Below are 15,026 nucleotides of genomic sequence, written 5' to 3'. Positions count from 1 at the left end.
TGCTATTGGAAAAATAATTTGAAAACTGTGCTCAATAAGCTATATAATAAAAGCAAATACCTGCAAGCGGAGAAACTCCTTGTATAATTCCTGCTGCTGCAATTGTTGTTCTGTTGGTGCCTCACCAAATATATTTCCCCGAGCAAACGGAGAGCTGTTTGCAAATGAGAAACCTATAAATAAATGTAAAGATGTGAAGTGCACCATAATGCTCAACTTTGCTAAAGGTAGCTGGCAAAGAGCATTGTAACCAAAATGTTGAAGGGTAAGCCCCTCATTAGACTTAGATTACCAAAATCAATATTAATTATACAACTAACATAAGAAGCATTCTACTAAAACACATGTATTTTGGGTGACGCTCTATGAACAGATATTTCACATTTACCATATTGCAAATATAATTAGCTAAGTCATTTACAATTAAAAAAAAAAAAAAACAAACAAACCTGGGAATAGAAAGAAAAGAGAAGGGGAGGAAGACATAATGGCCTAATTTACAATAGCATTTATAATGGCAAAAGTATGCCAAGTAATAGAAACAACATGAAACACTAAGATACACAAGAAAGGGAGGAAGTGAGAAAGAAAAGACGAGGCCAATGGTGAATGGTCATAGGAAATGGGAAGGGAAAGGATTATGGAGACTGCAGATTAAGCTGCAGAAGGGAAAGCCTTCGTAAACAAATTGGTCTTACGCATAGCTTTAAATTTCAAAATAGAAAGCTGTAGACATGACAACTGAAAAGCATGAAGTACAAGGAGAATGAGAACAAATGTGAAGATGGGAAAGGATCACAAGAAGGTTATGTTAAGCAGAAGGTAAGAAACAAGGTGGTAAGTAAGGAATAAGAGACCTGTTAAGAAAGTCGAGTAGATCTGAATGAGTGATCTTAAAGTTCAGAACAGGAATTTTGAAGCTGATCCGATAAAATATAGGGAGCCAGTGTTCATGTTGAAGGAGTGGGGTCACTTGGCACCATGGATTAACTTAACTGCTGTGTTTTGAATTAGTTGTAAACGACTGATTTGGTAAAGAGGGAGTCCTTGGTAAAAAGAATTACAGTAGTCTAAATGGGAGATAATGAGCGAATGTACAAGCATATGAAGAAAACTCTGGTCAAAGAATGAACTACAACTGGAATCACAGCACAAGGCGCTTGCATTTGAAATTGTAATGTCCTCAAACTGTGCATTAATTTCTCTGTTTCTTGTTATCTACAGTCTCTCCTCTAATTATTGCACTCTCCCGATTCCTGCTCCTTACCCTCTGGCTCCCCACGAAGGTGATGTCAGTAGCTATTTGCTATAACTGGAATCACAGCTCAAGGAGCTTGCACCCAAGGAGAAGGTACTGAAAAGCTTTGCATACAATGGCAGCAGTGTATGTAAATCATTCTCATGCATATTCATTGCCTGAATAATGAGTACCCTTTATTTGAACAGCAGCAATGTATGTAAATCAATCTCAAGCATATTCATTACCTGAATGACTACCTTTATTTCAATCTAGTTAGTGATATCTAATCTATGCAAAAAGTAACTACACTTATTCTTTCTGCAAAACCTTATTAAATATGATGACGACGTTCTGTTAATATGGGGTGGAGATCAAGAACAGCTGAAAGTTTATTATATATTTGGATCAAGTAGATAATATTTCATTTTCCAGTCATATAGGGGGTCATGAGGCACATTTCTGGATATTCATATACTTTATAAGAAGGGTAGATTTATAACTAAGACATATAGAAAACCTACATACAGAAACACTCTGCTACATTACAAAAGCTATCATCTATCTAGCTTGAAGAACAGTATTCCCACAGGCCAGTTTCTACGAATTTGTCGGTTATGTTCTGAAAAGCAGGATTTTATGGTACAAGCAGGTGATATGAAGGAGCGATTTAAGCAAAGAGGATATCCCAAGAAAATTATTAATAAAGCTTTCAAGAGAGCATTTCATGCCCATAGAACCTGGTTGACATATTCAGATAAGGGGAATAAGAATAACAGATTAACATGTGTTTTGCTGTATGGGCCACGTTACATTCAAATTAAAAATATTAACAAATATTGGCCCATATTAGGTATTCATCAAGGCTTTGAAATTAAGCCCTGTTATGCATTCACCAGGGGACAAAATATAGGAGAAAAACTAGCCTTGAATAGAGTTAAACAACAAACTGTGGGATTTCATTCTAAATATAAAGGGTGCACTTATTGCCAGTATGTATTGGAAACCAGGTGGGTAAATATACCAAACCAAAATGATAATAAAAAAAAAATTTTTTTTGAGGTCCATAACTGACTGCAACTCAGACATGGTGATATATGCCATTGTCTGCCCATGTGGGTTGTGGTATATTGGGCAGACGATTAAAAAAATTTAATATAGACTGGCACAGCATTTGAGTAACATTAGATTAATGAAAATGGATACTCCCTTAGTAGAACATTGATTAGCTCACAAGCATGAATTGGCAGAGTTACGTTTTGTAGTCTTGGTACAATTCGATACTAATAGAAGAGGTAATATACTTCAGAAAATATTTATGAAGGAACAACGTTTAATCCTGTAGGGATTACTGTCCACCATTCATATATTAAAGAGGTGGAGAGGCAAGGGATATGCGCATGATGTATTCACATTATAACGCTTTAAAGCGGCACCATTGGGTAGGATAGCGCATGCTCCAGCATTTTGAGGGCGAGACTCCATTGCTCCAGACATCTGTGGGAGGCCCATCTTGGATTTGCAGCCCAGTATGAGTGTAGATATGACAAGGTAAAGAATGTATTAAGCGAGATATTAGAATGTATTGAGGGAGATATTAGAATTTTATCGAGTAGTTGAAAGTACGATGTCTCTATTATGCCATTATGTGTTTTGTTTAGTTAAATCCCTGATGACGCCAGTGTGAAATGCAGCGACTGTGTTGGGTTTGACGGCAATTTCTTGAGATAGAGTATTTTTATAACTCTTCCTACTATCTTACCTATCTATAAGTCACATCTTTGCTTTACCCTTCCCTATCAATTATAATGCTGTATAAAGTATTGTGTTGACATGGTAAGTAGTATACCATGAAAATTCAAAATATAAATATAACAAGCGTTAGAGAGCCCATATAATGGAAACTAAATACAGAAACAAAACTCTCTCGTATGATTCTAATAGGTAGGATAACCTCTTGCTTGTAATTTATCTTGGAGATGCGTTTCTGTGACTCTTCAGCTAAACATAAACAGGCAACGACGCATCTCCAAGATAAATTACAAACAAGAGGTTATCCAAGAAAAGTCATCAAAGACGCATACAAACGTGTTCTCTATAACCATCAGGCGGTCCTTTTGGAAAAGAAATCCCCTACACCTGCAAATACTGATATAACTTGTATATTACAATACACTTCAATGTCCACAAAAATTGCTAAAATCATTCATTGTTGGAACATTTTGGCAGCCCATGAAAGCTTGGCACAAAGAAGATGTAGGATAGCTTACTCGAGACGTGCGAATCTTTCAGATATGTTATGCCATTCAGATGTTTGGTCAGTAAAGGAAAATCATCATACGGGCCATAGAAAATGTGGTAGCTGCTCATTTTGTGATATTATGGAGGAGACCACTAAGTTTTCGGACAACATGCATAACAAATGGCTTCAAATTAACTGCTCAACTACTTGTAACTCAAAAGCGGTTATTTATATGATCACTTGCCCTTGGGACTTAGATATATTGGCCAAACTAAACGTATGCTTAAAACTCGTTTGACAGAACATAAACATACCATCAAATCGAAGAAATTACATATGCCTTTGTCTAAACATTGTGACCGCCAACAACACTCATTCGAGTAATTGCGGGTTATTGTGACTGATCAACTTAGGAATAATGGACGATGGGGAGATGTATCTCGATGCCTTCACCAGAAGGAACAAAAATAGATATTCAAACTGCAAACAATGTCACCTATGGGCCTGAATGGTACAATGGAATGGGAGGCTTTTTACTAACATTTTTGCCAGTTGATAGACTGATTGATGATTACATATAGAGGTGTTTCTAATAGTTGGCTTCTTATAAAGACAGGAGCCATTTTGTGCAAGTTCGCGATCAACAATGGTGGTGTAAGAAAATTTCTTTTTCCCCCTAAAGCAGGATCGAAACAGGGGATCCCCCTGTCGGGGTATTCAAGATGAGTGGCCACTTATGAGGACTACAATCGTGAAAGTTAAACATACTTGAATTGGACTAATTGGTGGTGTTCCAGGACTTAAGCTAAGTACTTTCAGTCCTTGTTTTCCCTCATTTATATGGTGCACCCATATTTTCTAAAACTGAGGTTTAAACCTCTCCAGGTTGCAGTGTAGATTCTTTAGCTAGGAATTTTCCACTATATTATATAATATCCTCTGGGGGGGTTTTCCCCCACAGCGTTTTTTTCTCCACATTGAACTTTTTTACAGTGAGGTTGTTTTCGGGGGTTGGTAGGGAACTTATGATGAGGAGTCCAATAAGGGTTAGACCATCTCTGTAGGTCACCTGGACTCGTGAGGTTCCATTTGTTAACATCTATATTGATGTTGGAAAATTTCCTACCTATTAGAATCATACGAGAGAGATTGTTTCTGTATTAAGTAGTATACCATAGCATACTTTGTAATATTTGAATATTTTTACTGCTGTTAATTGCCTATTGCTCATGTTTGACCTACTCTACTGTACACTGCCTTGAGTGAATTCCTTCAAAAAGGCGGTAAATAAATCCTAATAAATAAATAAAATATGGTGCAAGCTAAAAGCGGAGAAAGCTCAATAACCATAGAACTGGATCGCGAAGAAGGTTTAAATCACTAGAGTATTGAAGAAGATAACCGTAGGGTACTGAAGAAGAGACCATAACAAGGATAATGAGGCATTAACCATGCGTCACAGTTGCTAATATTGGAACTTAATATACTGGGACTCAATGTGCATGTGGATATTATCAACATTATATGTCTGAACATTTGAATATAATGATCATAATGTAAGATCAAAGAGAATTGTCCACACAAGGTTGATATAAAAACCTTTTGCTTATGTTTATGTGGAAAATGACCGGCTGTGACCAGGTTAAATAATAGATAATAGTTCTTTTCTCTTCAAAGGAAAAGTGTAATAATATTTAAAGTTTTGGTGTGAGAATGGGTTATAGTGAGTGACTGAGTATGAATGGAGTGAAGAAAGTTGTATAGGCTAGAATACCATACTATGTAAACAATATTATATTTTAGTTAATAGTAATATGCCATATGCACCTTTATCTAATAAAGCAAACCATCTAGACAGAGCAAGTTCAAAAGACAACATTCCATAAGGGAAGATACTCTCTCCCTAGTTTGTTGTCTCCTATCTTTATGGATCTCTATAAGGAAAAGAAAATCTCCAGAGCCTGAGCAATCTTTGGTGGTATGCAACTAAACTAAACTGTTACTGACTAAACTAATTATGAATACATAGTTTATAACATTACACAAAAAATACATGCATAGAAGATTACATTCCAGTGCAAAGCAAATACAAGGTAAGTAAATGGAAAAATACTGATGTGTCGTATCAGATTTTGATGATTTAATTGAAAAACAATCAAATTCTGAGAGTTCTGAAAAAACATAATATTCTTAAAACCTGAAATTTTGTTGGTAGATGCCTCTAAGTTTTCAATTCTTGGGGTGGCTAAACTTAGGTCAACGGATACTACAGCCCGTTTGTCTTCGTATGCTCTTGCATCTGGGTTATGATACGCATCTTCATTTTGCTTGTGCATTTTATTTAAATCAGCTGAAAAGAAAACAGATATCATTTACAAGATATTCAATTTATTCTGCCATCAGATACAGTGGAGTCCTTTACAGTGCTGCTGTTTCTGCATTGAATCTCTGGTCCACCACCATATACCTCCATTCATATCACCCCTCCAAGGTCCAGAAAAACAAACCAGCCTCCTTGATTTGGATGAGGAAGAATTGTTCCTAGTGAAAATCATGCCCAATTTACCTTTTTTTCAGGCAAAAATTCAGGTCTCTTACATCTAAGAGACATCGGACCATTGCTAATACTCACACAAACTATTACCCAGGAATTCAATGTTTTTAATCTGCATATCCTCTACCAGCACAGACCGTTGTAAAACAATGATGTTAATGAAAAACAGTTTGTGCAGTGTTAAAAAAAAAATTTTCATTGAGAAGTCTAAATACTGAGACACAGCGAGTACAAAAACAAACATGCCCTTTATTAACCCCAAATTAGCATAATACCATAAAATAAAACACACCAACACATAAAATGAGCCATTTTAAATGCACTGTGACTCATAACACAACCTTAATATTTACAGCAAGTATGAAGACAAGCTTTATGAAGCTGAAGAGACTGCCAGAGCCATTTATTTTAAAAACAGCCTTAGATAAAAACAAAACGTGGTTCTATTTAACTACATGGAATCAGAGAACATAGAGTAGAGTTTTCCTTTCTATACACATCAATCTAGACATGCCTCACAGTCAGCAAGTTTTTAAAGCACAGCTATTGAACCGAGATATTCCCCCATTAATTCTGAATAAACATAAGATGTACCATACTGGGTCAGAAGGTCCAACAAGCCCAGAATCGTGTCACAGACAGGGGCCAATCCAGGTCATAAGTACCCAGCAGAATCCCAGGTAGTAACATCCAGCACAACCCCTCATACCTGAGGTAAGCAATTGCTTTCCCCAAGCCTTCATCACATCTTCTGCAAAAACAATTCCACAGCTTAATTGTATGCTGAATAAAAAATACTCTAAATTTGTTTTTAATATGCTACCTATTTGTTTCAGGGAGTGTCTCCCTCATCTTTGTACCAGCTGAAAGAGTAAACAAATTGATCCATTCCTGATTTTACAGATGTCTATGATCTCAGGCATTTCTCCTTCAAGCTAAAATGCCCTAACCTGCTGTTTTGTCTTTCTTCAAAGGGAAGCCATTCTATCCCCTTTTTCATTTTGGTTGCTCCTCTCTGTACCTTCTCTATTTTTACTATATCTTTTTGAGACAGGACAACCAGAACTGCACACAATACTCAAGGTGCAGTCACCTAGCCTAGTGGTTAGTGCAGTGGGGGAACTGGGTTCAATTCCCACAAACTCCCTGTGACTCTAGCCAAGTCACTTAACCCTCCATTGCCCCAGGTACAAAAACTTAGATTGGGAGCCCACTAGGGACAGAAAAAGTACCTGCATATAACTACTGTAAACCACTTTGATGGTACCACAGAAAGGCAGTATATCAAATCCCATTACCCTTACACCATGAATTGATACCAAGAGCATTATAATATTATCCCACCCTTTCTCTAACATTCTACTTCCTTTTTTTGACTGCCCCTTCACACTGCACTAAGGATTTCAATGTACTATAAAACAAGATGCTTTTCCTGGTCAGTAACTACCAAGATGGGGCCTTGTATCACGTTCATATAGCTATGATTATTTTTTTCTTATAAGCTTCACTTTGTAATTCTCTACATCAAAAACCATCATCTTTATTTAAAATTCCCAGTCCCCTAATCCAGCAAGGTCCTTCCCCAACCGTTTGTGAATAACTTGTAATTTAACAACTTTGAATAATTATCTGTCATTTGCAAATTTAATGATCTCACCTGTCATTCCCTTTTCTAGACCATTTACAAATATGTTAAAAGGCACTTGACCCAGTATAGATAACTCAACTATTTACCTATGTCAACTACGAAAACGGAGCATTTTGTCCAACTCTCTTTTAGCCCATTCTTGATTCACAATACGTCATTGCCTCCTATCCCGTGAGATTTTTAATTCATTCGAGTCTTTCATGGAGGCCTTTGTCTAATGCCTTCTGAAATCCAGATACATTATATTACTTGCTCACCATTATCCATTTGTTTATTAATACCTTCAAAAATATCTAACAGATTGATAAGGAAAGTCTTCTTTTTGATAAATCCACATTGGCTCTGCCCCATTAAGTCATGTTGTCCATATGGCAATTTTGTTTTTAAGAATATCTTCTACTCTTTTGTCAGCATTGACTTCTGGCTCACCAGTCTGTAATTTCGCAATTACTCCTGTAGCTCTTTTTAAAAACTGGTGCTACAGTGGCCACCCTCCGATCCTCAGGTACTGTTGTGATTTCAGTGATAGATTACAGATTACTAGTATTACACCTGCAATTTCATTTTTTTTAGTTTTTTCAAAACTCTGAAGTATGCACCATCTGGTCTTGGTGGTGTGTTGTTCTCAAGATTGCCAATTTCCTTCATTACATCTTCCAGTTTCACCGTGATGTGCTTGAGTTCCTGTAAGTCATCACTATCAAAGTGTTTCCAGTATGGGTATCTCCCCAACATAGCAAAGAAATCATTTTTTTCTCCTATGGCTTTATTGTTCCCAAATGCTTCTTTTACCCATCAGGCATCTAATGGTCCAACATGAAAAAATTATTAGTTACTGCCTCTATGATAACCTTATCATATTCTCTTTTGTCTGCCTTATTAAAGCTTTACTTTTAATTTGGCAGTTTACATACGTTTTCTTATTTTCTTCATTTGGATCTACTTTCCATTTTGTGAAAGACGCTCTTTTAGTTAATCGCCTCTTCTAGCTCATCATTTAACCATACAGGCAGTGTTGGGTCATTCACTGACCTTTTGAAATCTATGGACTATATTTGGTTTGAACTTCTAAGATGGTTATTTTTACTCCTGGGGGGAATTTTAAACAGAATAATATAGAAATTCTATGCATGATATTTTAGCATTCCACAAAATTCTACAGACTATTTGTTTATATAAAATATAATCACTAAGTATAACTTCTCTGAATTTAATTATTACTCAAAACACAAAAACGTTTTTTGTGCAGTTTTTCCCCACATCACACTCACCTACACCTGATACCTTCATCACTCTCCCCGGGTTCTCCTTATTTGGCTTGAACCTCATCCAAGGCTTCCCAGAGGTCAATCTCCTAGCTCACTCCCTCTGCCCAAGTCAACGCCCATTAACACGGTACTCTCTCCTATCCTTATCAACAAGACCCCCAGCCTTTTCTCTTCCTAAAGCAAAATTCCCAAAACTCTTTATGTAACATCCTCCCAGGCTTTACCCACTCCTCAGCTCTCTCTCCCATTTCTCCCCCCAGTCAGATTCCCAGCTTTCTCCCATCTCACCAAGCCCCCCTCCCCAATCGGCCCTCTCTATCTGCTCCCCTATTCTCTTTTTAAACCACTTTTACACTGCATATGAATTGAACTTTGGAAACCTCTCCCTTTTAGTTTCTTTCTTGCTTATTTTCTCAATTTCTTAATGTTATGATCACTACTGCCATGCGGTCCCACACCACTACCCCTTACATCAGTTTCTGTAGTAAGAACTAGATCTAGAGTAGCTCCTCCTCTTATCAGTTTTAACTGCTTAATGACACAGTCATTTGTGGCATCTAGAAATGTTACCTATGTCCTATGAGACATTTTCCCAAATCAATATGAGGGTAAGTGAATTACATTATTAATATGTTGCAAATTTCATCGGATTTCCTAATTTATGTTAGCATTTTATCTGTTTTCTCATCTTGAACAGGTAGATAGCAGTATACTTCTACTGCTATACTCTTCACCATCACAAATAGAATTTCTATCAGAGGGAGTCCACAGTACATTTGGTCTCCTGCAGGATTTATCTTTATATGCCCTATCATTTTGATATAATTTGTACTCTGGTATCATAGCACCTTGTTGATGATCCTCCACCAGGTTTCTGAAATGCTTACTGTGTCTATACTTTAATTTTAGTGCCACACATGTGCTCCTGAGCAGCTTTTAAAACATGCTTGTCCAACATAAGACCCATGGGCCAGAACCCAGAACACCAAGAGCTGCTATTCAGCCTGCAGAAGCGCCCCAGCATGTTCCCTGAGTCCCGGAGCCACATGGTTCAAGAAGTTTGGGAGCTCAAGCTTACAGAGCTGGAGTCACAACAGGGAAGCTAGCCAGCTGAGGGGAACAGGCTGCAGGATTTGAGAGAAAGACTATGTGAAGGCTGAGGGGGGGGGGGGGGGGCACATGAAAGAGAAAGAGAGGTTTCTGTTTTGGCCCTCCAAATGTTACAAAACAAAATGCAGCCCATGAAAGAAAAAGGTTGGACACGCCTGTTTTAAACTCTCTCTTCTGTGGTGGGTTATGTAACAGGTCAAGTAGACACCTGTTTCAAGCCTATTTTATAAAGGCAAAGTAGCAGAAACCCAATCTAGACTGAAGCCACAGACATTTAATATCCGCACATTAAGTACATGAGTATTTTATAATCAATGCACATAATGAACACACCTACAGACAGGTCAGATAAAAGTATGCACCTTTCTTGCACTGTGTATGCTTTTACATGCATAACAACTGGGGTGGCTTTATAAAAAGCATTTGAGTGAAAAATCCCTTATAAAATTAACCCATTAAAAGATTAGTGCTCATACCCCTTTAAGCTGATACATGTGAAGACTTTGCATCAAGCAGTTACATTACTCAGCAATTTTCAACCACCAGCAACCCACTTATCTGAATTCCTAATGACCTAATCATCATCTACAACAGCAGTCAATCCTTCCCTGAAGGGCATATGCACCTAGAGATATGTATTCAGTGTGAGAGGACATTGAATCACCTGAAGGGCAGGTCCTAGCTAGAGGGACTGCTATAATGGAGTTAGGACCATTGTGCTAGGTTTGTGAACATCTCCCCCACCTTACTCAGCTTCTCCAAGTCTGTCACTCTAGCATTCAGAAATATAGACTTGTGGTCTGAGGGCCAGGAGCTCTCAGGACCTGCTGTACACATATAACCTCTCAACCACCATAATTATACATGTAGAACTTGGATACAAAAGACTCCTGTTACTGCTTTTTGCATTTGAATGTTGTTGAGTTGTTAAAAGTTATTTGAAGTTGCTTAGGAGTAGGGGGATGCTTAATTCGATGTAAAGTCCCTTAAATTTACTTGCTGTATTTTATGTTAATTTGTCAAAAAAGACCTGTATAAAAGACGACAGTTTATTGCTAAAGTCAGAGTTACTCATTTAAGGATGTAAATCCCTAAATATTATGAAAAATGTGTCTTCCTAACCTATTTATTTATTTATAGCATTTATACCCTACATTATTCCAAACAAATTCGGGTTCAATGTGGCTTACACTCAAAGGGAAGAAATACATGAGGACAAAATTTTCACTAGGCATGATGAACTGTTACAAGTTGATCCCAAAGACATTTTAGGAGTGGCCTAATGGTTAGTGCAGCGGGCTTTGATCTTGGCAACCTGGGTTCAATTCCTACTAATGCTCCTTGTGACCTTGGGCAACTCACTTAACCCTCATTGCCCCAGGTACAAAAACTAAGATTGTGGGCCCTCCAAGGACACAGAAAGTACCTGCATATAGAGTGTACAGCGCTGCGTACATCTAGTAGCGCTATAGAAATGATTAGTAGCATTTTGGAACCACCTAGAAATTTTTCCACTGGATGACAAGATTGTAAAAACATTGGATCATTTGCTAATTTACTACTAGTCAGCTGCCAAAGAAGCAGCCTAAGACAACAGAACAGGAAAGACTTTTTGGTCTCTTTACAGTCTCATCAATTATTTCTTGAGAAGGTACAAGTTTTCTACATAAAGAAAATTGTAAGAACACTGAATTAACTATGAGGAAGTATGTCTATTAGCAGATATAAATATGCTATAATTTTCCTTCACCCAGGATTTTAGAGTGCAGTACAACAGCTTTTCTCTTCTAATACAGCAGATGAAAAGACAGAACCCAATGAACAACAGGACAGATAAAAAAAAAAAAAAAAAAAAAAAGAGCGCGAGAACATACTTATCAGATTTCCCTTTCCGTCTCTCAGAGGTGCACCTCCACCACTTTTCCCCCAGGGGTTGTACTGTTTCATGTCTGCTTCTAATTTTGCATCAAGTCGCTCTCTTTCTTCTTTATCTCTTCGACGTCTTTCATTCCTTTCTCTGATCTGCAAAAATTATTTAACAAATATAGAACTTTCCCTGCAACAAGGAACTGAGTAGTAATCCTGTGGAAAATGAATCTTGAAACCACCATAATCATGTACAAGGTACCAACACATCTGAACACTATGGTTATGACAAACCATAAAATTACCAACAATAAACAGAGCAGGAAACTATTTGTCTACACCTCTTTGCAAAAATCATCAGAAGGGGAGGGAGATTATAAAGACTGAGTATAATAACTGAGGTACAGTCCATGTGTACACATGGATGACAGTCACCATACTTGGGGTAAGGAAGGAATTTTTATACCATGTACCATGTATTAGATTGTAGGGATGAAGAAAAAGTAGAAAGGATTTTCTGCTGTTTGTGGATTTTTGGTTTTGTCCGTCTCCACGTTACTTCTGAGGCTATTAGAAAAAAGCTGGGTTCTTTGCACACCTCATCTTTCTTCAACTAAATTACATAACCATGTAACAATTTTGCTAGTCTGGATGCAACCCCCTCAAGCTATTTTTATTCAAGCAATCTGGAAAGTATATAATGAGGCATATTTTCAAAGCACTTTGGGAGGCTAAGTTCCATAGGTTTCTATGGAACTTTGGGAGGCTAAGTGCTTTGAAAATGAGCCTCATTGTGTGTCTCAGTCACAATTCTAGGAAATACAATTTTATTTTTTATTAGAAAATTGTTAAACCATAATACTCAAGACACAAATGAAACATTTATTCAACTTCCAAAGTCATTAACAAGTATGCTAAATTAAATGTATAACTTCAAACAACCAGTCTACCTCAGTTTTGTTACTCAGATTTTATCTTGCATACTCCTTTTCTCTCACTCCTCCACATATGGTACTTCTGCAAAATAAAATTCTCTAAAGCAATTCTCAACAAGATACAGGTGGGGAGGGAGGTGAAGTAGTATCCTAACAGAGCACATAAAAATTTTCAAAAAAGAATCTGTTTTATAAAATGGACATAGGCATATATATTGCCTTTATAAAATGGGCTCTCAGAACTATCCCCAGTAGCATACAAATGCTCTAGTATAAACTTACATCTACACCAAGACAGATATAAACGGGTGCATGTGTAGTCTATGTACCCGGGACCACATAAAAGTAGGTGCTATCTTTTGGTGCATCTTTTTATGCATATATAGCACTGAACAATTTTATAACAGCTATTTTTGTAACATATTTTACATACTGAAAATGTTGCATAAAATTACCCCATACAGTACCATCTGTTTTATGTTTGTAAATTGATTTTAAAATTAATTCTTTATTGACTATGTGGAAAGAAAAGGACCAGGCTTGTCCAGATCCTCTCATCTAGCTAATTCTTTCTATTAATTAAAATCTAGAATGCTGCAGAGAAACTAAAGACACCTTCATTTTATTTTCTTCTTGTATTGCTTCTAAAATATAGTCATACTAAAGGGTTCAGGCTTCAATTACTCCCCTTTCAGCCCTCACATAGCAAAAGCGAACTTGTGTTCCCAGGATAATCACCACTGAGATGTAAAAGGAGGAACATTTTTCTTTTTTTTTTTAATGTATGTTACTTGATACCTGCTGTTGTAAATCTTCCTGATAACACATAATAGCCTCTTTTGAAAGCCTTGGTTTATCCTCTGGAAATATTCCTAGACATGCTGCAGCAGTGGTTTTCTGCCCAGTTGGGTGTCTACATAAAAATTAAAACATACAATAATATAAAGACAACAGAAACAGCAAGCAGTTACTAATAAAAACGGACATTCAGCATTTAAAGATCACTATACTGGCAGGGGGTAAACAAACATACTGGGACAAAGTAGCTTAACTGTGCCATGTATTCTCTGAAAACAGCAGTTCAGACAAATGTGAATCTCCTATGAGCACTCTGTCAAGTAGATGATCCTTTCTAAAGCTTTAAAGTGCAAAAGCCCTTCACTGTGGGTGCCTACTGGTTCCTGCTCTACTGTAGCCCTGCAGTTCTCCTCTGTTGCATATAAAAGCTTTAATTATGGAGAAAACAAGTTTAGGGTCAATATTCAAAAGGGTTTAATCAGGCAGGAGATGCTCCTGCCTTTCAGTAGTGGCTCAAGGCAAGTTACATTCAGATACACTAGGTATTTCCCTTTCCCTGGAGGGCTTTCAGTCTAATTTCGTACCTGAAGCAATGGAAGGTAAAGTGATTTGCCCAAGTGGACTAACACGGCTACCACACCTCTCTACCCAAGATCACAAAAAGCAGCAGTGGGATTTGAAACCCTGCCGCTGATATTCAGCAGTACTTAACTGGGTAGTGCCACTGAACATCCCCGGCCAAGCTGCTCTAACCTTTAGGCTACTCCGTCAATCAAGGTCAGACTGCATTTGAAATAGTTGATGAACTCTAGTTATTGTAGCACTTGGATGATATACTGCATAGATTCATCTCTTCCTACCCAAGATACTCTCAGCCAGTTAATCATCAGTTTGCAAAAAAAATGTTAAAGTAACTGCAAGATATCAGATGAATATAGGTTGTGTTGAAAGTAATGCTACAAGTAGAACATATTCCTGGAAATGCTGGTTTCTTCCTAGAAATAAGATATATTTCTTGAGACCAGGATGTATCACTAGATTTAGAGAACACGGTCTGTTTTCTTTGTGTAAAAGGGGAAGCATGATGTTTTGTTATTTGTTACAAATCCTATTGTTACCTTCCATAATTTAATGTTGGAACTTAATTTATTCTATACTATCGGGATAGAAAGTAAATCTTGGTAAATCTGAGATGCATAATGTTAAATTTACCTCTATATCTATAGTTGAATTTACAAGCCTCTTTCTTTTCGCTAGGTTGCTTGTAGTATTAAGTATTTGGGTATTCAAATAACCCCTTCCTATTCCGATTTATTTAAGGCTAACTTCCTGAAGTTATTATTGGAAATACAAAAAGATTTAGAGGCC

At 37.1% G+C, this 15,026-nt stretch overlaps 1 protein-coding gene across 3 annotated transcripts in view; it reads right to left on the bottom strand.

Moving 5' to 3' along the window:
* Positions 1–15,026, bottom strand: part of CSPP1 (centrosome and spindle pole associated protein 1) — a 370,862-nt gene that overhangs the window by 104,426 nt on the left and 251,410 nt on the right. For all 3 annotated transcript variants that reach the window (XM_030215269.1, XM_030215277.1, XM_030215287.1), the window contains 4 exons: positions 13,659–13,773; positions 11,934–12,081; positions 5,677–5,829; positions 61–173 (listed from right to left, as the gene is read on the bottom strand). In XM_030215269.1, the coding sequence (XP_030071129.1) occupies positions 61–173; positions 5,677–5,829; positions 11,934–12,081; positions 13,659–13,773 (529 nt within the window). The remainder of the gene's footprint in view (positions 1–60; positions 174–5,676; positions 5,830–11,933; positions 12,082–13,658; positions 13,774–15,026) is intronic.

The sequence above is a fragment of the Microcaecilia unicolor genome, chromosome 1 (genome assembly GCF_901765095.1).
Source record: "Microcaecilia unicolor chromosome 1, aMicUni1.1, whole genome shotgun sequence".
NCBI classification, from domain to species: domain Eukaryota; kingdom Metazoa; phylum Chordata; class Amphibia; order Gymnophiona; family Siphonopidae; genus Microcaecilia; species Microcaecilia unicolor.
The sequence above is the reverse complement of the archived record's forward strand: the minus strand, read 5'-3'. Positions and strand labels throughout refer to the sequence as shown.